This window comes from Pseudochaenichthys georgianus, chromosome 24 (genome assembly GCF_902827115.2).
Source record: "Pseudochaenichthys georgianus chromosome 24, fPseGeo1.2, whole genome shotgun sequence".
Classification (NCBI taxonomy): Eukaryota; Metazoa; Chordata; class Actinopteri; order Perciformes; family Channichthyidae; genus Pseudochaenichthys; species Pseudochaenichthys georgianus.
In genome coordinates this window covers 26747085-26773665 of record NC_047526.1, presented here as the reverse complement: position 1 = coordinate 26773665, position 26581 = coordinate 26747085, and the positions used below count along the sequence as shown (strand labels likewise).

At 41.2% G+C, this 26581-nt stretch overlaps 2 protein-coding genes across 2 annotated transcripts; both read left to right on the top strand.

Annotated features, from left to right (window-relative positions):
• Positions 1–1253: 1253 nt before the first annotated feature.
• Positions 1254–5169, top strand: nek2 (NIMA-related kinase 2). Its single transcript, XM_034076162.2, has 9 exons — positions 1254–1602; positions 2373–2590; positions 2702–2942; positions 3066–3148; positions 3242–3368; positions 3469–3703; positions 3895–3949; positions 4081–4142; positions 4410–5169. Exons 1-9 carry the CDS (start codon positions 1507–1509, stop codon positions 4613–4615), a joined length of 1323 nt encoding a protein of 440 aa, XP_033932053.1. The 5' UTR covers positions 1254–1506; the 3' UTR covers positions 4616–5169.
• Positions 5170–6223: 1054 nt separating this feature from the next.
• slc30a1a (solute carrier family 30 member 1a) lies at positions 6224–11350 on the top strand. Its single transcript, XM_034075856.2, has 2 exons — positions 6224–7149; positions 8722–11350. Exons 1-2 carry the CDS (start codon positions 6576–6578, stop codon positions 9612–9614), a joined length of 1467 nt encoding a protein of 488 aa, XP_033931747.1. The 5' UTR covers positions 6224–6575; the 3' UTR covers positions 9615–11350.
• The last annotated feature ends 15231 nt before the right edge of the window (positions 11351–26581 follow it).

Genomic DNA, 26581 nt, shown 5'->3' with positions numbered 1-26581 from the left:
TATTTGGTAATTAAAAAAACAAATGCCATCTTTAGGTTTCTTATCTTGCGTTGTGAAGCCTTTTTGACTTAAACTGCATCCAAAAGAGAAGAGGAGTCAGAGATGGCATGAGCACCATACGCCTCCTGTATCCCCTCACAGCATCACAGTGACCCCAGCGGGGGTGAGGAGGTTATGTAGCTGTCTGTCGCTCCCTCTCAACTCCTGGCCTTTGAGGGTGGCCGCCCTCAGGCACCTGACTGTCTGTGTTGTTTTTAGCTGTCGGTTTTCCGTTCTACCCTCCTCCCTCCGACTGTTCCTGGCTGATGTCCAAACTCCTCCAGCTCTTTGTAGGAGTGACCTTTGCAGAGGCAGGCCGACAGACAGCCCGGCTCTGCTCTCTGGGTGGTGTCAGTGTGTGGTACTGGCAGCAGAGAGCAGGAAGAGGCTGAGAGGATCATTTGAACACAACTGTTACTGAGGCTTCCCCGCTGAGGGAGATTTTACTGACGGAAAAACTGTGTTCATTTCAGGCACCAATCAGACAACAAAGACTTTTAATTATGTGTCAGGGAATCAGAAATGTAATACAAATGTGGACGATATACTAGGCCGACAGCCAACACCAGCTGGATTTAACTTGATCACAGCGTGTATAACTAAATATGATCCTTATGTATTTGGAACCTAGAGATATATTTCATTAACTGTAATCCTTGTGTAACCACGAAAAGTCCAATATCTCCAAGATAAACAAAGAACAGACAAAGAATGAATGTCTGGGTGTTAACAATACTTCTGTAATCTGTCAAAAGACATATTGTATATGTCTAAATAGGCAGCATAAAGAAAATAAACGTAATCATTGAATTGGGTTGTGGTGTGGAACTAACAATTATTATCAAAACCAAATGAACTGTCATTTTTTGTATAACCCTTCTAGTTTGTAGAATTGTCAACAATGTGTGGGAAGTACCCCTCTCCCAAGCACAATGTTATGTTTTTGAATTGCTTTTAAAAATGTGACACTCAATCTATAAAAAATAATAATCATTGGTATATACATCTGTTTATATGAATATAACAAATACATAGGAACATCTTTGATCTGACTGTGAGTTTTTGGCGCCACCCTGCGGAAAGTTGAACATCTCATTTACCCGCTCTACTCTCGCGGGTTTCAGGTGCTTAGCAGCCTCACAACTTGTATCTGCCTTTTGACCAATCAACTGTCACTGTGCCGAGAGAGCAGGCCAATCACGATCGAGTATTTGGGCACCGATTTAAACGGCGAGAAAAGGCTTCCTGTTTTGTTGACTGCAATACACACGAGTGAAGGACCAAAAGCCAAACATTTGGTGTATTTAATCATCTTTATCTGGAAAAATACATCACCAACACATGAGTAAAGTCGAAGACTATTTCTAAAGTCGCTGGTTAAACGTTATGTTTACAGCCGAGTATATCCTAACGTTATTGAAAAGTCCGGTAGCTTTTTAAACGTTAGATTCGGTTGAAAACGTTAAGATGCCGTCTCGTGTTGAAGACTACGAGTTGCTGTTAACCATAGGAACGGGTTCCTATGGAAAATGCCAGAAAATAAGAAGGAAATCTGATGGGAAAGTGAGTAATCTACAAATGTTTTGTTCACTCCCCTCTTGACACGTAACTCAGGTAGTTTATCATTAACCTGAACGGAAGTCTTGTTCAGCCATGACACCGTTTATTAGTTCAGTTCAAACCTTTATTTATCCAGGTGTATCCCTTGAGATCATTGATCTATTTTTTCAAGGGAGACAGTCTGCTCAATTATTGTGTGCTCATTTATAAAGCCTCATCATAAATGTATTGCAAATGACGTGATGTATTTACCAAAACAAACAAAGTAAACTCTGGAGAAAGGTCAAACATGCACAGATGTAGTTAATTTAATTAATTAAAAACACTATGGCGGATGCTTCCCAATCAGGTGGTTAAATAATCATCTGGATGTTTAATTGAACATTTAAATGTAAAACGTCCATTTACAGCTTGAAATTATATAATATATATATATATAATATAATGGAGAACTTAACATTCCAGAAGTAGCTGCTGAAAGGGCAGCAGTGGATTAAAGTAAAACATTGCTAAAGTGGCTTTTGAAAACGCAAACAAAACAAACTGCTTAAAACAAAGGATAAACTAGTAAACCATAAAACTAAATTCGGTATTCTCAGGCGTTTTGCTGCTACACTTTTTTTTGTTTTAATTGACCTGTAACCTATTATCGGTGACCTTTTTAGATATGTATTGTTATACCACTGACTTTCTGACAATGTATCATAAATGAATTTAGTTATTCACATTTTTTTAGTTCTACAAGGATGAAATAATCAAGTTTTATTTTGTAGATCCTTGTGTGGAAGGAGCTGGACTATGGCACCATGGGAGAGAGTGAAAAGCAGATGCTGGTGTCAGAGGTGAACCTCCTGAGGGAGCTCAAGCACCCAAACATCGTGAAATACCATGACCGCATCATAGACCGGATTAATGCCAAGCTGTACATTGTCATGGAGTACTGCGAGGGTGGGGACCTGTCCAGCCTCATCGCCCAATGCATCAAAGTAGGGTGGGTTATACTTTTGTTAATTGTAAAATGTTTATTTTTCTTTCCCTCCACTGTACATCCGCTTCCTGACAGTATGCAGGGTTAACAAAGTGTGTTTTTTTACCATTCCAGTCGTTATTTGGAGGAGCAGTTTGTCCTGCGAGTCATGGCACAGCTCATGTTGGCCCTGAAGGAGTGCCACAGACGCAGTGACGGCAGGGCTACAGTCCTTCATCGAGACCTGAAACCAGCCAACATCTTCCTCGACATCAAACAGAATGTGAAGCTCGGAGACTTTGGCCTCGCGAGGATCCTGAACCATGACACCAGTTTTGCAAAGACATTTGTCGGCACACCTTACTACATGTCTCCAGTGAGTTGTTTAAAAACGGCTGTGTCTTACCAAATTACCCTTTTCATTTAATGACAAATATTGTTAACATTATAACTCGTTGTCGGCTGATCTGCCACCATTTGTCCAAACATTTTCGTCCAGGAACAAATAGATCGGATGTCATACAATGAGAAGTCAGATATATGGTCCCTGGGGTGTTTGCTGTATGAACTCTGTGCATTGTCGTAAGTGTCTTTTTACTCCTCTGCTTGAGCTAATTTCCCAGCAGGTGGTTTGTTTACTGTGACTGACATTTCTCCTGGATTCCTTTTGTTTAGCCCTCCATTTACTGCCTTCCGTCAAAAAGAACTTGCAGTAAAGATCAGGGAGGGGAAGTTCAGAAGAATCCCGTACCGGTACTCTGAGGAACTCAACAACTTACTGTGCAAAATGCTCAACCTGAAGGTTAGAAATCATTTTGACAGAGAATTTACTTGTGCTACCGGCTAGTCGGGTTGTGTTTTCACGAAGGTAGGATTCAGTAATAATGTTTGTTTATGGTTAGGACTATCTGAGGCCCTCTGTGGAGTCTATTCTCCAGAGCAGCCTGTTGGCCGAGGCGGTTGCTGAGGAGCTGAGGAGGGCACAGGCTCGACTCCAAAGGAGGGTGGCAGACTCCGACGGTCCTCCTAACAAAGCGGCTGACCCGACACCCGCCCCCGCCGCGGAGCTCAGACTCCGGGAGCAAGCGTTACGCGACCGAGAAAAGGCACTGAAGGAACGTGAGGAGAGGCTGGAGCGTAAGATTATTTTCTACTCTTCTTTGATCATGCCAGCCCAGTATGACCCCTAGTGACCTGCATTTTCTTTTGTGATTTTGTTCCTCTATATCATTGTTTAGGTGTAGATAGTATTGCACTGATATATTTCAATTCATATATTCCTCAAGTTTGTGCAAATATTTAATGGTGGCTTATGTCCCTTCATGCAGAAAGAGAGCAGGAGCTTTGTGTCCGTGAGCGACTGTCAAATGAGAAACTCGCAAGGTACACTTGTTTGTTTTTTAGGAGTCTAGAAATAAAACAATCAATACATCATTTACTTTATTTTGCTTACCCTACTTGTCCTTCTTAACACCTGATTGTTACTAACTCTTTATTCTGATCTACGGTTACAGAGCAGAGAGTTTACTGAAGAATTGCAACCGCCTGCAGCAGCAGAGGGATGGCAAAGACATAGGTATGGGGATAAGACAGATACCTCTGCATGTACTGAACCAAGACAACTAGTGAACAATGTTTTAATGGGTTCATGCTTCTGTTGATGTGAATGACTGAAATCATATTTATTACTTATTTATTCATGTGAACATTGTTTTTATACACAAATAAAGAATTATTGCTCACCCTAACTATGTGAAATCTAGCTGTCATGTTGGATTGCAAAGAATGTTATGAGGGCTGCTTGATCAAAGTTAATCAGAACCTCCTTACTGTTTGGTCCTAGATTTGGAGAACCTCTCTCCGGGCACAAAGAAAGTCCACTTTGCTGGTGAGAGCAAAGAGAACCAGCGGCCTGATGGGCATCTGAGCGGGACGTCCCAGGAGATGATTTTGAGGAGGCTGCATGCGGCCAACCTGCGCGCTCAGACACTGAATGAAGTGGAGAAGACATGTCAGATCAAGAGCAGGCAGATACTCGGCATCCGCTGATCTCAAAGATACCCCTGTCTGACATGTGACTGATTTGTTAAAGCCTCTGAAGGCTAGTCGTTGTAACTGGATGTAAATTAAGCTGTATTTATTTGATGATTCAGTGGTGAAGCAAACTGATTGAATCCTCTTTATTGTCATGTGTATGTTAATGTCAAGAATTTCATTAAGTTTGATGTGTGGATGTACTCATTTTAAAGATGGTTTATTGTAAATGTACTGTATATTCTGTTGAATATAAGTTTCTCTTACAAACTGCCTAGAAATGGGCATAAACAGGGCAAATTGTATCTACAACCAAATGTTAAAACTTCTTTTTAGACAAGTTATAATAGTATATGAAAAGCAATCTGTGAACATTTGAACTATGCAAATTGAGAATTTAAGTGTTTACATTACCAGATTTAAAAACTACTAATTGTAGTTTTAAATAATTACGACACAATAGGTACATTACCCACCCTTAAAGACATTCTCAGTTCCTAAAATGTTCAGTTTGTCGTAGTAAAGTACATAAACATACATGTTGTTTAATAAATGTGTCAAACAAATCACTCAAGCTAGTTACTTGTTCATTTACATACCAATGATATGACAATGACTGCTTCATCAAGACAGATAACTCCCACAAGGGGTCATCAGTTAGCCACTGTGTTGATGGGCTGGTGTCAGTAATTACAGGAAACTCAGCAATAAGCCTTCACACCTGAAGTCGTTTGGTTCTTGATTAATAGCAGATTAGAGGCGTTTAATTAAAAGGGACATTTGTTATATACTTTGATTTGAACAATAACAGATCACGAGGCTACAGTTGATTACATTAAAAGACAACAACTATAAGGTTTCCAACTGTGAAAACCGGTATTACATTGAATGTTAATTGTCCATGTTATGTTGGGTTAAATTCTGTTACAGAAAAAAAAAGTTTTTAAATGGTGCAGGTAGGGGAACATACCCATTCAATTATTAACACTAAAACAATTATAAAGGGTTATTAAAGGCAGAACAAAGAAATACATATTTGTTAAACCAATAATTGACACATTTCTATATTTGAAAATGCTACTATTTTTTTAAATATGACTTTATAAGCCAACAGCATCTAAACGTATTCATCACGCAAAATGTAAAAAGGATCCTACTCTTGTTTACAATACAATACGAAACTCTGAAACTGTAGAATGACTGAAATTAATGAAGTTAAAACATGCCAAAAATCACTATATCTAAAAAAGGATATGACCAATGAAGGTCTTTGACCTAACAATTGCTCTGTCATTCTTTTTAAAGGATTTAGTTATGTTACGGATACTTTATGTTTTATTCTGTTTTATACTTTTTTAAAGACAATTTTTTTATTTGTGAGTAAGTGTTTTTTTGTCTCATGCGCGGTCTTGAATCAGGATGAAAATGTATAATCAGTATGAAGTGTAAATTAATCTTGTGAAGTTATCGCGAGAGTACGTTTGTGGTTAGCGTTCGTAGCAACGGCTGTTGTCTGGCTTGCTTCCTCCGCCTACTTGCGAGAGTTGCACAATTTGACCAATCAGATTCGAGCATGTGTCCTCTCTACCAATAGGAATGGCCCTGGGCGTGCCCAACGGTGCCGTGGTCCGTGTGGAAAGTTTACCGGCTCGGGTGCAAAGTTTTAGCCGTCTGCAAACGGGAGCTCGTCGGCAAACGTTTCTAGAATATGCTGGTGTCGACCACGGTCTACTCACAAGGTTACTAGACTCGGTTGGATTAATGTGTGCCCGTGGTTGTTCTTATATATACCCTGGTGATGCTGCCGTCGCTGGATAACAACAGTGTGTGAAGACGCTGTTAGCATCGATCGTATTGTCTCAGGGAGCAAGCTAGCTTACCGTAAATTGTTAGCTTGTGTTGAACGCTAGCTAGCTGAAAACACTGGGAAACCTTTTTTTTATTTTATTTGACAAAGGACTGCTAGTTAGGGAAAATGGCCTGCGAGCCTAATCGTGTCCGGCTGCTATGCATGCTTTCATTGACTTTTGTGTTTTTCATCGTGGAGGTGGTGGTCAGCCGGATGACCTCCTCTCTGTCGATGCTCTCGGACTCTTTTCATATGCTATCGGACGTCATTGCGCTGATAGTGGCTCTGGTGGCGGTGAGATTCGCCGAAAAAACCCATTCGACTGACAAAAACACCTTCGGGTGGATCCGGGCGGAGGTGATGGGGGCTCTGGTCAACGCCATCTTCCTCACGGCGCTGTGCTTCACCATCGTCCTGGAGGCTGTGGAGCGCTTCACCGAGCCGCATGCCATCGAGAGCCCCTTGGTGGTCGCCGGGGTCGGTGCCGGGGGGCTGCTGATCAACCTGCTCGGCCTCTGCTTGTTCCACGGACACGCAGGCAGCGGACACGGACACTCTCATGGAGGCCACTCTCATGGAAATAAGAACAAGAGGGGTAAAAACAGCCAGTGCGAAAATTCTGGGAATGGGTCTTCAGGAGAGGAGACTAACAACTTGGTGGGAAATCAGAATAGCCAAGGGGACGCGAGACCTCAAAATGGTGAGTATAAACTGTTGAAGCTGTATTCATTGTGTTTTTAGATTTGTTTTTGTTACATTATTTGTCTTACATGTGATAAATTGTCCAATGTCACAGAGTGCATGTCAGCATAAAAAGTCCTAAACGTGTGAGTCCAGCCTCATTGTGTCCCACATGACAGCGTGTGCCAGACTTTGTCTCCATTATTAGCAGATTGCACAACATTACAAACGCCATTATATCTCCAGTGTTCCCCGGGGACAGCCTGTCTGAGTGACTAGTCCTCATTGTTTCACCTATAGCCGTAGCGTTGAGACAAATGTGTTTGTTATCAGATATGTATTGGAGGGTCATTTAATCCATGGAAACGTGGCCAGCTTCAGTGACATAAACAGACAAAGCATCAGGTTTTGTTTTAATACATAGACATTTCTAGAAACTGCTGTCAGATTCAACCAAGTAACTTCCTTTTTTTTTTAACACGTTTTAACTTTAACTTGTAAAAGTGTCTCATATTTCCAAATTCCTTCACCTCTCATTATTCTTACCTCCCGCAATTTCTCATAAACAGCAAGTGGAGTCATTCAATTGTGATGAAGCTAAAAGAATATGTTTTAAACCCCTCATCATTTGGTCTGTTAGTGGTGGTCAGCCAACAGGTTAGTGTCTGCGTGTTGACAATAAAGGAACAAACAGCCATTTGAGTTTGCGGCTGTGCTTCCTCCTCGTCGTCCACTGAAGGGTTAAACCCATACAGAAGGACATTTCTCCCCCCACACTGTTAGGCCCTGCCAGTTTCAATCATACCCCCCACCCCCTCCATACACTGATGGCTGTTACTGGGTCATACATCTGTGTAACTATGGAGCCGACTGCCCAAGCAACACCATTAGCTGTTGATAAATGACCGGCCAGTGTCCTGGGATGGAAGAGAGCAGCCATTACTCAGGTGCAATTCCCTCCGAGTTGTATACGCTACCACCAGCCTGCAATGCCTAATTACATTTGCTTGATGTGAGTGTATCTCACATGCTGGGAGTTTTCTTACATATAATCCAGCATGGCATGATTCTCATGTTTGTGGACCTGAGCAGTTATAGCACCAGCTCAGTGACCTGCTGTCTTCCACAGTGAAAGCTTGAGCAGGGGGAAAAACACTAATATGTCAAATTATCAGACAGAATGTCTTAGAAAATTGCCCTGGGTCCTCCTCCTCCTGACTTTGAATTGAGCAGCTCCAACACGTGTCAACTGATAACGGTGCAGGCTGAAATCTGGCTGCTTTGATTCACATCTCAAATGGGGTTGTGCTTTGCCCCAAATGACATAACTGAGCAATTGAGTAACTGGCTGCCACTGATAGCATCTTCTTGGAATCCCCATATTGCTGACTAATTTGTTACAGCTTTGTTTTGTCAACAGAATTATCTTTTTGTTGTTTGTCCTGTTTCTTACAGTCAATTTTTTTTTTTTGTTACAACTTCTTCACCTTTGAAATTCTATTAGTATATCAGTGTCGTAGTCCAGGTAATTATTAAAAGTTAACTTCAAGTTCCAGTAAACTAAACTAACCATTGTTTTTGTTATCTTTAGAAATCAGCTGTAAAGACAGCACAGATGTGCAGATGAATGGCAATCCCCACTTTGAGGACATGGACCATGATCTAGATACGTCGCAGCTCAACATGCGTGGGGTCTTCCTGCACGTGTTGGGTGACGCCCTCGGCTCCGTCATTGTGGTGGTCACTGCTATAATATTCACCTTCGTGTGGCAGCCCTGTATAGAAGGCGAGACGTGTATGAACCCCTGTATCAACAGCCACTCCACGGACCACCAGCACGTCAACGACACGCTGGTCGACCTGGTGGAGGGTCCCACTATGTTGGCCATGAAGTTTGCCGGTCCCTGCTGGGTCCTCTACCTGGATCCCACCCTCTGCATCATCATGGTGTGCATCCTGCTGTATACTACCTACCCACTGCTCAAAGAGTCTGCCCTCATTCTGCTTCAGACCGTGCCCAAGCAGATCAACATGCACCGGCTCAATGAGCGGCTGCTGACTCTGGAGGGCGTCCTGGCCATCCACGAGCTGCACATCTGGCAGCTGGCCGGCAGCCGCATCATCGCCACGGCGCACATCAAGTGCCATGACCCCACTTCCTACATGGAGGTGGCCAAGCGCATCAAGGACTTCTTCCACAACGAGGGAATCCACGCCACCACCATCCAGCCCGAGTTTGTCACGTTCAGCTCGGAGTCTCGAGACTCCCTCTGTGAGCTCTCCTGTCGGACTCAGTGCGCCCCCAAGCTGTGCTGCGGCTCTGCTGACAAAAAAGATATGAAGGCCATCGGCGACGGAAAGGCTGCTGCCGCCTCTGCCCTGGAGGTGATCAGCGAGACCCTCGAGCAGGCTGCAGGCGATCAGGTGCCCCCCCTGTCCAACGCAGAGATTACCGTCACCAGAGAGGTGGAGTCGTCTCTGTGAGATGGAGGGGGATAGAGAGAAACAGAGGAGAAGCTGGTAAACCACCACCCTGAAATCATCATGTACGCTGTTATCTTTTTGACCCGTGTTCCTGAAATGAAATAATTTCCTTTAGCTTTTATTCGCTGTCAGTACCCTCTGTTACGGCGGAAAACCCCTCCTCTCATCCCTCTGCTGTGGTCGTGCATTTGAGCCGTTTCCTTTCATCTCTCCCCTCTCTGAAAAACCTACTTCCACCCCCTCCCCCCCAGCCTCTCCTCTGCCACTCGGCCGCTCTCTCGTTGCCCTGGCAGTATGGTGGTGATGCATGTTGGGGTTCACTGACCTTATCTCCTCCAGTACGGGAGCGAGGCCTGCATGAGTGTCCCTCATTAGCACCGTGTTGTGATGCGTCATCTCGTCCTATGGTGTTTCTGTGCCAAAGCTTGTCACTGAAGGGATCTGAGAGACGTCCTCTCGTCTAAAGGACACAAACAACACATGCAAGTCGGAGCACATATCACTAGGTTATGTTATTTAGCCTTTGGACCTGTTTGCAAAGAGTCTACCTGTTTTTCTTTCTTTTTTTGCGTAGACTTTGAGCAGATCTATTTTCTTACTCTCTGGCCCCACATGGAAGAGTATTGTATTGCATAATAATTTAAGTATTTTAAGTTATTAGAAATGATCTATTTCTCTCTGTAGATGCTGTTTGTAATATTTAGTTTGGATGATAGAAACATTTATTTGCAATTTCTGTCTTTACTTTTTTGACAGACCATCTATGCTGTAGTCAGTTTTTCAAATGTGACGTTTTATAATAACTTTTTGTTTTCTCTGGCCTTGACTCGGTTTTACTCGCGGTCATCATTTGGATACAGAAGCCGTATCATCACCTCTCTCACATTGCCTTTTTAAATACAAAAAACTGCTGTGGGAAAAGCACTAAGTATGGTAGACACGGTGTAACTGAACCTCTTACTTTGGCACAGTCACCTAATTAAATGTTCATTCCAAAATTAGATGCCTTGCGAGCCAGTGGGTTGTGTCTGTCGTGAAGAAATTAGCACTGTATGCCATTAATAAACACCCTCCTCTGTATCAGTCTTTATTGGAAAGCTTTCCGATGATGGCTGTTGATTTTCATTTAAGATCCTCATGAATGTGTTCGCCACCATGTCACAACCCGCGCTGATGCTGAGGGAGCTTTTATATTTCCAGGACGTTCTGCTGTGTTTGCATGACCAAACTGAGACCTGGTGTTCCACCTTCAGGAGCTCCTCAGAGAGCTCCAGTTGCTGCTTACTAGTACCTGCTGGTATCCCCAACATTACTCATAACGTGTAGGAAGTAACTCATCGTAAAGCGTGTCTGTCCTCTGCTTTGGATGGCTGAGCAGGCTGTTTTTGCCGAGTTAAAGTCCATGTGGTGGCCTTTGAATACCCACTCACCACCATATATATCATTTGAAAGGTGTTTCAGATCTCCACTCCTGAGTAAATGTGTATGCAATATAGAAATATGTGCTGGGAAATGTATTTTGACGCGTTCCTTCATTTGTAATGTTCGGTCACTTTTATTCTGTGTCTTTTCAAACTTGAGCTCTATGTGCAAATTGAAAACAAGTGTTTTTTTAATTTTAGATATGACACATCAACTGATGTGTTTTTGATATTCTATATATCTACAGTACCTGTCAAATGTTTCATTGTGAAATAAAAAAAAAATATGGCTGTTTGGTACAGTTGATGAACCAACACGTGTTGTTTGCCTTATTCTTCACGATAACATGTATGGTCATATTTGTTGAATATCCTTTAAAGAAACAACGTCAAAGGAACAAAAACATATTCCTAGTCCAGTTTTGGACACTTGCTAAGTACAATTAACTAAGGACTATAGTTTTTTTACAATGTTATGCTACTTTGGTTATGATTATATTTTGTACTACGACAAAATATTTTCAGATAAACGTGGAATCAAACATTTCAGTACCAAAAGTTTAGTTTTGCAGTTTTATAATGGGTCTAAAGATGTCCAGCTATATAAAAGTTACACATACATGAATTCATCAATCATTCTAATGCATTGATATGACACAAACTATACTGACATGTCTGTATCCGAGTGGCGTGGCTGCAGTCTATTTGGCACGGTTTATTGTTAGAGTATTAATGTTTATCTCCCATTTCTTATTTACACTCGAAAACTATTTTCACAATGATACCGTTCATGTTACAATTGCCATATTAATATCCCATTTAAATACAGAGGTACTGTTTGATGCCATTTTATGAATTTTGAGGCAACAATGAGGAACTGAAACTTTGATCCGAGATTAGCATTTGTGTAAAGTCTGAATGACTTGAAGCCACTCTTTCTAATGGTGCTGATCCAAGCGTTGATCTTTAGCTGACTTTAGACTATTGAATCCACTTTAGCCTAAGAAGTGTGAAATAGATTAAAGAGGAGATTTATTTTAAAGCATGGATCGGCATTACTTATAACACGTACTGTACATAGCCTTCGTTGCAGTGCCGTGTAAGAAGTTAAGCTACTTGTTTACATTGTCCACAAAGCACCATGGGACTCACAGAATACACTCAAATACTGCAGAGGTAGAAGTTACTCAGCAGTGATGCATCAGTGATAACAAAAAGTCCTGCAACAAAGCGTCATCTAAGTAAAAGACAGAAGCAGGCAAAGTACTTCTTATTCCAAATCAGCTTTTTCATAGTGTCATGTATTTACAACTGATGAATAAATGTGCATTTCTGTCAATAATTCAGTCCTATCACTTTTTTTGCAATGCAAAACCTGAATTTGAATTATTGTTATAAAGAAAAGAGGATTGTGGAAGTTCTTCATGAAGTGTTTTAGCCAAAATGCACGGGTTTGGAGCTAATGACCATACAAATGCCTGGATATATTATATTTTGATGAAAATAGTTTTCAAACAGATGTATTGATAATTTTGCTGTTGTTAAACGTGGCCCCTATTAACTTCAATTTAACAAGAACTGTTACTTATATTTGATACTTGCTTTACTGTGTGGAGGCATGCAAAAAAAGAATATTAAATGGGTTGAGAAATGAATGTACAAATGTTAATGTAACAAACTAAAAGGGCAACATTGTCACCAGAGACTTCGGCCATATTTGCAGTGGGAGTCTCTAACCACATGAACACACAGATTACATGTAAATCTACACTCGGGTTGAACTGTGAGGCCAACAGAATGTGTGTGGCTTGTGTCTTCTGTCTACACAACCTCAGACTATCTAAACAGTAATAATGGTTACAAGTTCAAAGTGAGTAATGGAGTGTCATGCTCATGTCCCTAATTACAGCATTTCACGGCTCTTCTGTGCGGTGTAAAGAAACAGAAATTGAAATATGCGTGTGAGTGTCAGAGGGGAGTCTGAGGTGACTGACGGAGCAGCATCCACCGGCCTGACGGGACTTATGTAAGAGGCCCGGGGAATACCAATGGCAACAAGCACGGGGCTTTACCCAGCATTCCTCAGTGCTGCCGGGCTGCTCTCTCCACCCTCGCTGTCCCTTTTCATGCAGACAGAGGGAGGCTCATGCATGGGGCAGCTCTCTTTTTGTGCTCTATTAGGGTCAGGTGTTCTTTGCACCTTTGCTGCAGCCCCATTGTATGCAGACAGTGAAGTGGGGCTGTATGCAACCACTGCGGACCGCGGGGTGTGTGTTTCTGACCCCTGCCACCTGGAAATAATGTTTAAATGCGGCACATTTGCCACACCTTGGTTCAGTTTCTATTCTACACAATTAGTAAATGGTTAATTTAAGAGGTAATAGACAACTTTTCAACTCTTGAGAATGGTGACGTAATGACATTTGTTTTTCACAGTTACCTTGGTTGTCTGTCATTTCTGGCACTCTTTGGTATCTGAGGATAGCTAACGATAGCTAACAGGGAAACAAATTTGATATACCATACAATACGATAATACTTTATCTGTCAGATCAAGTCTGAAATGTAACTTGCGTCACAGCCGCTCCTTGTCCAACATCAACAGACAAGTATCCAGACACAACACATGAAAAATAAACATTTAAAATAACAGCACAATCAGTGAGAGACAACAAGCTCAAAGAGCCTTCAGCGTGCATCTGATCTGGGATTTAGCTCTGTGTGTACTGTGAGGACTGACTGATGCATAAAGGATGCTTCAGTCTGACCTTACTGAATGGTGGGACCCTGTATCTCCGATCAGATGGTAGCAGTTCATACTCGCTGTTCAGAACATGGTTTGGGTCAGAGATGATGTTGTTGGACCGCCTCACTAGGTTGTTATGATAGGCTGAGTCATAGAGTCTCTGACGGGGTCGACCAACAATCTTTGAGCAGATTTTTAACAGGTGGAGCAGTTTTGATTTTAAAGCTGCTGAAAAACATTTGTACCAGGTAGTATTCCAGTACTGCAGAATAGACAAGATCACAGATGTAAAGAACAACAGAAGAATTTCTCTGCTCGCCCCAAAAGACCTAAGACGGCGGAGAAAAGAAATTCTTTGTTTTGTCCTTTGCACAGATATTCAATGTGATCCTTTCATACAGCAGATGGTCAATCATTACACCCAAGTATTTGTATGAAACTCCCTGCTTGATCTCATCTGCATGGATGACAATGGGGACTCTATGGGAGTCAGATGAGCCAAAAATGATTTCCTCAGTTTTCTTGGTGTAGATCTCAAGAGCATTGTTATCAGTCCACTCGAGCACCTGATGTACAGCCTGTTGGTGCAGCTCAGGGTCGTCTGTGCTACTGAGCAGAGATATTATTGCAGTATCATCAGAGTACTTGATGATGACTTGATTTGGTGTGTTGGTACGACAGTCATCAGTGTAGAGAGTAAAGAGCACAGCTGAACTCACGCAGCCCTACATTGGTTGTGATGGCAGATGACAGGGTTTTGTTAACCTTCACAAGTTGCTCTCTACTAGTGAGGAAAGCAGCATACCAGTAAATAAGGTATGGATTTACTTCCATTTTGGCCATTTTTGACACCAAGATGTCTGCTTGTATTGTGTTGAATGCTGATGAGAAGTCTAGGAAGAGGGCTCTTGCATAGGTGTTGCGTTTATCTAAATGTTTAGTGATGATGTGAACCACAGCATCTTCCGTACCGCACCCTTGTTTATAGGCAAATTGCTATGGATCCAGTTTGTCTTGTGTTGTACTGATAAGGAATGGGAGCAGAATTCTTTCTAGTGATTTCATAATCCCTGAGGTGAGGGCTATTGGTCTGTAGTCCTTATGTTCTTTTGGGCAGCGGTTTGATGTGGCAAGTTTTCCATGACAGAGGGATGGTGTGCGTGTCAATAGAAGCCTGAAAGATGGGTTGCCACACTGGAGCCAGCTCAGTAACAAAGTCTTTCAGCAGAAAACCGCTGCACCCATCTGGCATATCCTTTTTCTGTCTTGGTTTTAAAAATGAATGATGCCCTTCCTTGTTCCGTACATGGAGCCTTAATGTTGTCGTTAGATTGTACTCAAAGCAAAAGCAAGGCTTGTAGGAAAATATTCAAAATGCAGAAAGAGTCATTATTCCTATTACATTTTGAAATCAACATCCATTTCTTACTGATAAGTTGAAGAAATGAACATGTGTGTTACTGTGTTAATGAGTGAACTTTAGAAGTGCCTTTTCCCAATGATTCTGTTACCTTCCCACTGCACCAGGGTTGGGAGGGTTACTTTGTAAATGTAATCAGTTACTGATTACATGGCTCTGAAAGTAATCCGAATACAGTTACAGTTATGTCTTAAAAAAGGTATTCGTATTCAGATTACTTTTAGATTACTTTTGGATTACTTTATTTTTCCTTCACAGATGGGTATGTTTTGGTGAACAGGAGACACAAAAAGCAAAAGGAAACTGAACGTGTTTTACTGTTTTAATGGCGTATCAAGAGCACAACTGAAACATCACATCTGAAACGATGTAACAACATAATACACTTGTTGGGGATGCAGCTTGGGATGTGAGGAGTTAAGATGTTAAGATGTTTGTTTGACTCACATTGTTTATTTGTGACTGTCGATTGATTTCTCCTTAATTCTAATACAAAAAAGTAAAGTAAGTTATCAACTGGGGAAGTTTCATGCTGAATTGTACTGGTTGAAATATTTCCCCTATTCACCTGTAGTGTTAAAACACCACCAGCTGAAATATGTCTTACTTTGGATTTCACTTCTTATATTTTGCCAGTCAGATTCTCATGTGGGAGAATGCTTTGTGGTCCGACCAAATGCTGATTTCTCCCTTTACAGGTTTCCTGTAAAACGGCAATACTGAACTGAAACCAGTAAAGTGAATGTTCAATATCCTGGTTTTGTATGCGTCAGTCAGTGTGTAGGCTGCGAAGATAATCTGACTCAAGATGACTTTAAAGAATTCAAATGAGGATGAAGCTAAAAGCTTGTTTCACTTCCTTCGCTCTGCACTTTCTCAACAGCACTTGTATTTCCTTATATCAAATGTGGGGCTTTTATTATCAGTCCCATGTCACCACACTGAAACTGTATCATACCAATTGTACCTGTGTGTTTTCTTACATTTTCCATCAATAATATTTTAGCAATGCGAGCAGTGTGGCTCTATTCATGGCAATGTCAGTCTTAGTCAGGCCACCACTTTGTTGTCGACCGAAACATCTCAACTATTAAAACCATCATGTTTTGAGCCGCTTTAGAGCTCAGTTGGTGGCCCATGTTCTGTAATCTGGTTTGGGACATGTTGCTGCTTGTCATCCATCTGTCTCCCCCTCTCATCACTGTCACTGCAATAAAGGCATGGATGCATGATCCTTGGTACAAACATTCACAAACCCCTCGGGATGAATTTTGACAACTTTGGTAATCCTCTGACTTTCCATCTAGAGCAGGGGTGTCAAACTCAAGGCCCGGGGGCCAATCCGGCCCGCGACTTCATTTTATGTGGCCCCGCAAGAGCTTGCAAAGAATATAATACGTTTATTATATGGTTACATGCCACTTTACAGAAGTAGGTTGCCCATAAACTACATGTCCCACAATGCATCTCGTTTTGTGACATGCACACTGAAGAGACTTCTGCTTTCAGATGTAGTTAATGACTAAGTTATATCCTATCCGATACTAATCCAATTCAGAGGCAATAATGTAATATAACACATTATTTTATATATATATTATATATTTATATAGTTACAACCGGCCCTTTGAGTGCAACCTTTATGCAAATGTGGCCCGCGATGAAATTGAGTTTGACACGCCTGATCTCGAGTTATCATTAGGTTAATAAGTGTCCAATAATCAGTTTGGAGACTAAATACCTGACAAACAGCTTCAGCACTGGCAAATATTGCTATGCTAACACACTCCCCACTCCTGAGGATATTTCTTTGCCAAACACACACAAGCATGCAAGGGAAATCCAGGGCAGTGTGGGAGATGAGCACACAGTTAAATACAGTGAGATCCAAACTTGGCATGAGGTTGAAAAAAAGAGAGAGAATCTCCCTGGGCTACAGGACTCTCCCACACTCAGAAACGTTAATCTGACCACATGGCAGGTTTGCTCCTACAAAGGACATGTCGCTTTCCAAGAGAGATTAGGAGCGCAGGAATGTTAACTCTGGTGGTGGTGATGATGATGATGATGATGATGATCAGCGATGGAGGAAGCCCTCAAATCCTCTGTGTAACTAAAATAGAAACACCACCATTAAAACTCCCCACATTAATACTACAGTAAAACTACTGAAAGCTTTCTTTCCCCCAACCTCTGAAAGAGTACTCAACAAGCTTATATTAATCCTATTTAGTATTTGTATACATAATGTATTGTGGTTTCAATGGTTCTGAAATCACTTAATCTCACAAGGCATGGGCAATGTTTTTACAATTGATTTGAAGTGCTGTGTCCTGAGTGTATAACTGTACTGTCTGAATGGCTTTGTATTGTTTTCTATTGATTGCAGCTGTGTGCAGCATTATTGCTATGGGAACATGTCCCCTTGGGATCAATAACATATGATCAATAATGACTGCAAAATGTGCTCGAGTATCAGCTTGTAATAGATTTTGAAAAACCTAATAATCAGCACAACTAAAGCATGTCGTGTTCATTTGGAGTTTGACTGGGGGTGAAATGCCACTATGTTGTTTACAGTAAGTATAATTGTAATGTGAAGCTTGGATAATATATGAAAATGTGCGATAAAAATGCAAATTCACCCAAAATAGAAATATAATATATAACGAAAAACTGCATAACATTATTCTGAAATGGGAGTACTTTCACTTTTTGTACTTTAAGTATATTTTAATGGCAATACATGTGTATCTTTACTTCAGAAAACCTCTGTACCCATTACTGTTTGTCGAGAAGCTGGAGTACTTTGGCACTTGGGTACTGTATTGCAACTTGAATGATAGAGACAAGAAAACACACAGTGAAACGTAGGTATAAGATGTCTTCCTCCACCACGTTTTGTTTCCTCCATGTGTGATTAAAACCACGTGACAAGTCAAACCTTTTGTTTCCTCAGAGCTGTGAACGAGTGAAGGCGTTTGAAAAGACTTAATGTTTCACCGTACTGTACTGTCCCTCGCCAACATCTCAGACTTTGATCACGGAGTACAGTTGGTTCAACCGGCAATAAACAATTCCCACTGATAAAAAGATTGCTGACAAGAAAGAGAAGAAGCTCGACGGCAAGGTGAACTCACTCTCTCCCTTTGATTATGCAAAATTAAGTTAAGATGAATTCGCCTTAACAGCCATTATCAGATACTTGAATGTGAGGACTGCAGCAGCTCGGCACGTTCCAACCGTAAGACTCAGGGAACGTATCATCAGCATTGTTGAATAGTTAAGTTTGATTTCATGTTATCAGGATATTTTAGCATCTTTTGTCAATTTAAAGGGGCCCTATAATTCTCATTTTCACATGCGTTGTTGTGCCTCTACTGTGACATATGCTTTTATGTTCACAAAGTGTTTTATTTGTGATTTGTCAACCGCTTAGAGATGTCCCGCCCCTTAGCCTATTAGGTACAATGTGTTTGAGCACCAGCCAATAGAAGCCGCAGTGTAACGTAGTGATGTCCCTTTGTCTCATAAGTAAACAGGAAGTCCAATGGAGCTGTTTTAGGCAGGGGGAGTGTGGGGGAGAGAAACTCCCTCTGGAGGGAACTTTGGGATGTTAGCCTTTGCAGACCTTTAACATAAACGTATATAACACGATACAGGAACGGGTAAACCCCTAAAAGCATAAGCGTACCCCTTTAACAAAATATAAAGCTGCCAAGTACCCAAAGTACAAACAAAGTAACGTCCTGTTAAATAAAAAGCTTTAATAATATGAATTTGTTTGCTTGATATGATGCATTTCGTCGTTCGTCACGCTGTTAATTCTGGCTGGTGTGACGATGTCCTCCTCCTCCTCCAGCTCACAGATTCTGATGGTTCACATCTATCTTTAGAAACAAACAAATGCTGCTGTTGCACATACCTCGTCTCTTCCCACACAGACACACACGCATGCGCACACACACGCACACACACACACACACACACACACACACACACACACACCACACACACACACACACACACACACACACACACACACACACACACACACACACACACACACACACACACACACACACACACACACACCACTATCACAAGGATGTATGTTCTGACAACAGACATTCTGTGAAAACAGCAGGCTCACTGTTGGGAAGACACTGTTTTGATACACTCCCCTCCTACACACACAAACACAGATTATACACACACATATGTGGATATAGATGTCTCTCACACTCATGCCTCCCTGCCCTCTGTGTCCAACAGATAGTTGTTGGCCAGATTGGCGTCGTGTTACACAGCCATACTGGCAGCATGGCTGGAATACACATCTCAGTAGATTACTGTAATCCTCCATTTGGGACCAGACTGAAATATCTCAACAACATTTGGAGAGATAAATAGATTTCCAGTATTGAAAGCCTCGATGTTGCATGTTTTTACTGCTTGTATGAACTTGTTATTTAAAATGTAAATGTAATTATTATTAATACTGTGACATGTTTCCATGCTTTAATGTTCAGAAAGCTCTTTATTGTTCTCATAATAAAGCTGGCCGGCTCTGTTGTGATTGATCAACGGCTTAGAGATGTCCCGCCCCTTAACCTATCAGGTACAATGTGTTGGAGCCAATAGAAGCGCAAGTGTTACATAGTGATGTGGAGGCGTGTGGTGCAGTGGGTAGAGCGTTGGTGTTGGTGTTGGGATCAGGGGGTCACAGGTTCAAACCCCACTGCAGTGAGCATGTCGTTGTGTCCCTGAGACACTTCACCCCTAATGGCTCCTGTGGGGATTGCCCACAGTGTTGAGTATGTGAGTCGCTTTGGATAAAAGCGTCTAACAAGTGACATGTAATGTAATGTAACTATGTTACGAAAGTAAACAAAGAAGTCTGTTTGAGAGAAACTCCCTCTTTGGGAGCCTTTGCAGACCATTTACATGCACAAAAACCCATAAAACAGTTAATAAAAATAAATAAAAATAATCAAGAGCACAGCGACCTCAGACACAACAACCACTTTTCTTTTGTTAGGTAAGAGCATAAATAAAAAGATGATGTTGGCAGTACGCCAAAATCGCCATTTGTCCATTTATAAAGCACTGGGTAAAGTAACAAGTAGGTAACACCCTTTTTGATTTAATTAATTATGTTACAATGGATCAATGGATATAGAACTAATGATACAAAATAAAAACATTTGTTGGTGTGACTAAACTTTACCAAGTGCTGTGATTGTGCTGGAGGGGGGTCCTGATTGACCCAAATTGGATTACAATCGATCCAGTGTTCAATGGTTGTGTTTCTAAAGCCTGTTTTTGCATACAGGCATGTGGGATTTCACTTTCAGACCTTACTCACTTCCCTAATCTTTTACATTAAATCAATGATCATAGAATTGTTGATGAATAATTGATTGTTTTAGCAAGCTGAATGAATGTGATGGCCATTTTGACTATTTTAACCCTCAACCCATATGGACTGGGATCTTTTTAACAGGGCATCCCAACTTAAAGGGGACCTGTCATGCAAAATGCACTTTTTGATGTCTTTTATACATAAAGATGTGTCCCCGGTGCGTCAGGGAACTCACGCAGCGTGAGAAAATAAAACCCTCTCTCTTTTCCTCCGTACCCAAATCTCTAAAATACAACGGAGCTGATCCAGATTTGCGTCCGATATGACGTCATATCGGAAATGTAGGCTGGCTTTACACCCACGGCCATATCAGAAACGTTGCTATCGGAAATAATGCCCGAGTGTTTTGGACGTAATATGGTCGGTGTTTACATTAGCATTGCTAACACTCAGAGCTAACCTGTACTGGAGAGCATGTTTGTGAAGAAGCAGGAAATAAAAAGGAACTCACCTTGTGGTATAACCGGCAAGAGAGAAAGCCTTTGAGCTCCAAACTGTTTCAGATCGTTGATAATCCATGAGATGGCGTTTCATCACCGCAGTATTTAGTTTAGACAGTAGCTGCCGGGTCCCTCATGAGCTCAGCCCCCTCCTTTTTTTTTTGTTATCAATTTTTTTTTTAAAGCTTTAAACCCAAAATCAGCATTTTTGAAACAGGAAGTGAAATAGAGGGATATGAGGCAATGGGTGATCTGTTTGGTATTTTGAGCAAAACACTTCATTGACAGTGTTTCTGCTCTTTTTAGGTCACAATTGGGAGAAAACACTCGAGATCCTTCAGCAAATGTTCAGTAAACATCGACTCGTGCTGCAGATCAGACAAGCAGTGAGTGTGTTCATGTCAATCAATCAATCAATCAATCAATCAATCAATCAATCAATCAATCAATCAATCAATCAGTCAATCAATCAATCAGTCAACCAATCAATCCATCAATCAATCAATCAATCAATTAATCAATCAATCAATCAATCAATGTTTATTTACATAGCCCAATATCACAAATGTTACATTTGTCCCAGTGGTCTTCACAGTGTGTACAGAATATCAGTATGACAATACGACACCCTCTGTCCTTAGACCCTCACATCGTACAAGTAAACACTTCCGAAGAAAACCCACAGTTTAAAGGGAACATGGGAGAAACCTCAGGGAGAGCAACAGAGGAGGGATCCCTCTCCCAGGACGGACAGACGTGCAATAGATGCCGTGTGTAAATTGAAAAGATAATACATTTGCAACATAGGTATCCAAATGTTTGGAAATGCATGTGTGTATAATAGGAAGTTGAATCCACGAGGATATCCATCCAGGACCGATGATCCAGGACCACAGCCACGATTCGCGATCCAGGGTACACAGGTATAGACAGAGAGAAGGAAGAAGTAAGATGTCCCCCGACAAACTGAGCCTATATCAGCAAAACTAGGGGCTGAATCTAATCAGCCCTAACTATAAGCTTTATCAAAAAGGAAGGTCTTAAGCGCACTCTTAAAAACGGATAGGGTGCCTGCCGCCCAAACACAAACTGGAAGCTGAATCCACAAATGTGGAGCTTGATAAGAAAAGGCTCTGGCTCCCATTGTACTTTTAGAGACTCTAGGAACATCCAACAACCCTGCATTCTTGGAACGCAATGCCCTGTTCATGCAATCATTTTGCAATTCCCAGGCTTTACAGATAACGTTCTGCACAGAGGGAACTCCAGGTGGCAAAATGGAATGTATTCATTCATTTCACATCACATTTGTAGCCATCTGGCCCTTCAATATGGCCGTCCAACAGACAGAGACTCAGGCCTCTGCGCCAGTCCCTCTGTCTGACTGGAGGCCGGCTGTTATTTTTGCATAATAGGTTACCTTTAATTATAATGTGAAAGGTGTCTCTCAAAGTGAGAAACTAACAGAGAGGTATCTCCAGCCCCCCTCAGATCAGAACTAAAATGACTTTAATAACAATAGTATTAACCGCTTGTTTGGCCGCATTTAATTAATGTAGTTTATTAGTTAAAAAAAAAAATCTTTGAACTTTCTTGACAAGAGTAAGCCTCGATCCAGAAGCAATTGGATATGAACGTGGGTAGGCTACTAGCTTAGCTTAAATAAACTACAAGAGATTAGATCAGTTTAATGTAGATGCCTCTATATTACCAAATGATATATGTCCCATTCAATGCACCATCTGATAAACAGAAGTGCATGAGAGATGTACATTAGCCGGTAAAGGAAGCAGGGGGAGCATTTTATAATGGAAATATTGTAATGGGGAATTTAATTTCTGCGTTCCATTTTGTGGTTATGGCCGATTTGACTGTTGAAACTTTTTCTGAAAAAGTTGTTGCATGACGTTACTCCTAACAGGAGTTTTAGAGGGCTGGTGTTTTGTGTATTTAGTTTTTGTAAAGAGCCAGGCTGCTGCCCTGCTTCCAGAAGACACACTTTATTAATCCACCAGGGGAAATTGAGTTAACCCCTGTGTGGTGTTCGGGTCAAATTGACCCGATTTCCATTTTCAATTAATAAAAAAAAATATAAGGATATTTTCGTTCAATCTGAAACTCAATGGCCGGGGCTTATTTATTGTGAAGGACATGTGGAATTGTTTTTATTTGTTTCCACTTATGAACAAATGCCCACCCGCATGTATGTCCTTCATAAGAGGTTCGGGTCAATCTGACCCGGATACAATACCAGGACAGACAGACAGAGAAAAATACACAAAAGACACACACACACACACACACACACACACACACACACACACACACACACACACACACACACACACACACACACACACACACACACACACACACACACACACACACACACACACACACACACACACACACACACACACACACACACACACACACACACACACACACACACACACAATTGTATGCATAGAGAAGCTGTTTGATCCTGTTTTCCCTTGATCTTTACCCTTTGTAGTGTGTTCACAAAACTATCCTAGAACATTATAAACATTTTAGATCTTCCAGAAATGTATAAACATTTTACATTTTCTCGCACTGTCCCCCTCGCACCTGTATGCCGGAGGAGGGACTAAACAGAGACATAACCTCACATTACAGTGTAGTGCAGAACTACAATTATCTACCAGCAAAATGGCCAAAAGATATTCTGCTCAGAGCCTTGGAGCTAATGATGGATGAGAGTGAGTGGAATGCATTAGAAGAACACGGTGAAGTGGGACAGGAAGACATTTCTGAAGATGAGGATAATGTGGAGGTAAACTCAGAATTTGACTTGACTCATACCCAGCTGCTGGAAGACCCCCACAGTCAGCTGCTGGAAGACCCCCACAGCCAGCTGTGAGGTCTGTGGACCCTCAAAGGACTCCAAGACACAGACTACATGCAGCATCTGCAACAAGTACATCTGTGCTATACACACGAAGAAGTTCTGCACATCATGTGTTTCCTAAACGGACTTGCCCATTGACTCACAGGATGTTCTGCAGCGTCACTTCATCAATATCTTTTTCGGATATACTGTATTTTATGAATAGTGACTGTTAATTGTTTTTATTTGCTTTGTGTTTATATCTGTTCTATGTAATTTATATGGATGTTTAATTCTCTCTATATTTCACAGCCAAATACTTTTGGATGTGGTTCTTGTGTTCCAATTGCTGCTAAATTGCTTTATTTCCTTCAGGGCTTTGATTATTATATGACAGATTAAAAATAATAAACATTAATGAAAACATTTTTCATTTACATTAGTCCTAGAAAAGCATGAGCAAAATGTAAACTTAGTTTTTATTACAGTGTATTTTTTTGTAACATAAATTACATTTTTATCACAAAAAACGATGGACACTTCCATTGTTAAATTTGATCTAGCAAAGAGTATCTTCAAAAACTAATCATATATTTCATTTATATTGTTGGGGAATGAGTTAAAGACAATATATAAGGAATTGTGCATGTTGAATTTAGTTCTGTATTTTTTTTAAACCCTGAAATATGTCCCGTGTCAATTTGACCCGAACATTACCAAAGGGTGCGAAATGTGAACATAACACAGGGGTTAAAAGCTAAACTAATCTAATAATAGAGTGGTATTGATTTTCCAACCTCTCTTCTGGCAAGCCAGCCAAAAAGGCCACATTGATTTCATATCTTAAGGTTACACATATCCAACTCAACTCTGAAAAAGAGACAAAATGTGTATCTTTTATCCGTCAAAGTCCATTGTTCAAGGTCATTTCCCCTACATTTAACAGATCTACTACTATTTTCAACCATTACACAACCTACTCATATAAATATATTTCCTATCTTATACATTCCATATGTTATAAAAGCAGCATCAGCTGATCTCCCTAATCGTACAATTATTACTATATAGTATACTTGTAAGCAGAGATATTGGGAACATAACTCATGGGTTTCGAATGAGTCGCATTCAATGGTTTCAATGACTTTAAACCTGGATGCTCAACCTTCAGGCTGCTGTTGAGCTAAACTGTTCTTTATGTCGGTTTATCCAGCAGCTCAGACCACTGAGAGTTTTAGCTCCCAGCGCATATTCCCTGACCTTAGTCCGCAGTCCATAGAGGCCTTTCTAGTGAAATGCGACGCTGGACAAAGGCCAATGAAAAAAGAGATGTCAGCAAATCCAAGTTTTTTTCTTTCACTCATGTGATCTCTCCTGAACTTCCTTCGCACTCGTCACAGCGGGGTGATTCAACCTCCAGTCATATGTTATAGAACATTTGAAGGCTTTGAGATTGCATAATGAAATTGAGCAAGGGGGAACATTCTTGGTGATTATTGGAGCAGATAATACAGAAGCACAGGAAATTAGAAAACAATTGTTTAGGCTTTAGACAACGGTAAAGTTACACTACAATGAGTAGAACAGCTGTATGCGCTGGTATATTCCGCTGTTAACACCTTTAATTCATTTATTATTTTAAGTATCCTTCTGTTTCTTCCCTGCGGTTAACAGGAACTCCCTTGTTAGCACACATCTCACAGCCCTTCTTTGCACTTTTTAACGTCTGCACAAAACAAATGATGACCTCTTTTAATGTATATTATTTATATATAGATGGATAGAAGGGCAAACATGTTATAGTAGATAACATGTATTTCAAAGTGTTGAGTAGCATAAAACACTACAGTACAACTCTCAAGTACACTACTTCAATCCAATTTTACAACACTTGTTTCATGGGCTTTCCTGTTGTTTGTGACGATCTTGAAATGCACACTGATCCTCCACCATTGTCTGTGTGTGTTTGTTGTGCTCAACACATCATGTGAGTGTTGCTCAGTTCACTTGAGTGAGGAGTGCAAAAAGCCTGACAGATGTGTGTGTGTGTGCGCGCGCGCGCGCGTGTGTGTATGTGTGTGTGTGTGTGTGTGTGTGTGTGTGTGTGTGTGTGTGTGTGTGTGTGTGTGTGTGTGTGTGTGTGTGTGTGTGTGTGTCAGTGAAGCCTGACTCTCAAACAAAGCTCACATTCAGCGGAGTGTGTGTCCGTCCTGACACTTCACTGCTGGTTTCTTCCCTGAAGGAGTCAAATGGCTCAATAGTCTTTTAAGGTGCGGCACAACAAGCACTAACAGTTTATGTGAGGTGAAGCGAATCCCTGGTTCGGCTCACACTTTACTGCACATGTTTGTCTAACTTTCTCTGGCAGGTATAGTCTCCTGAAGCCCCCTGCCCTCTGGTCCTTGTTGTTATGGTAGCTCGGCGAGGAATGTGTTCATGTTCGTGGATTAATATTTGTTCACGAGGTGTGGTGGCAAACCTTTTACATCTGGAGAATGTAAAGTATGACTTCTTGAAACAAAAAGGTTCACTCTCAGAAGCTCCCTTTTCTCCACCCCAAAACTGTACAACACCACCTGTGATGATATGCTACCCCAACAAACTGAGATGTTACAGAATAACAATGACAGGGAAAGCTCAAATGAA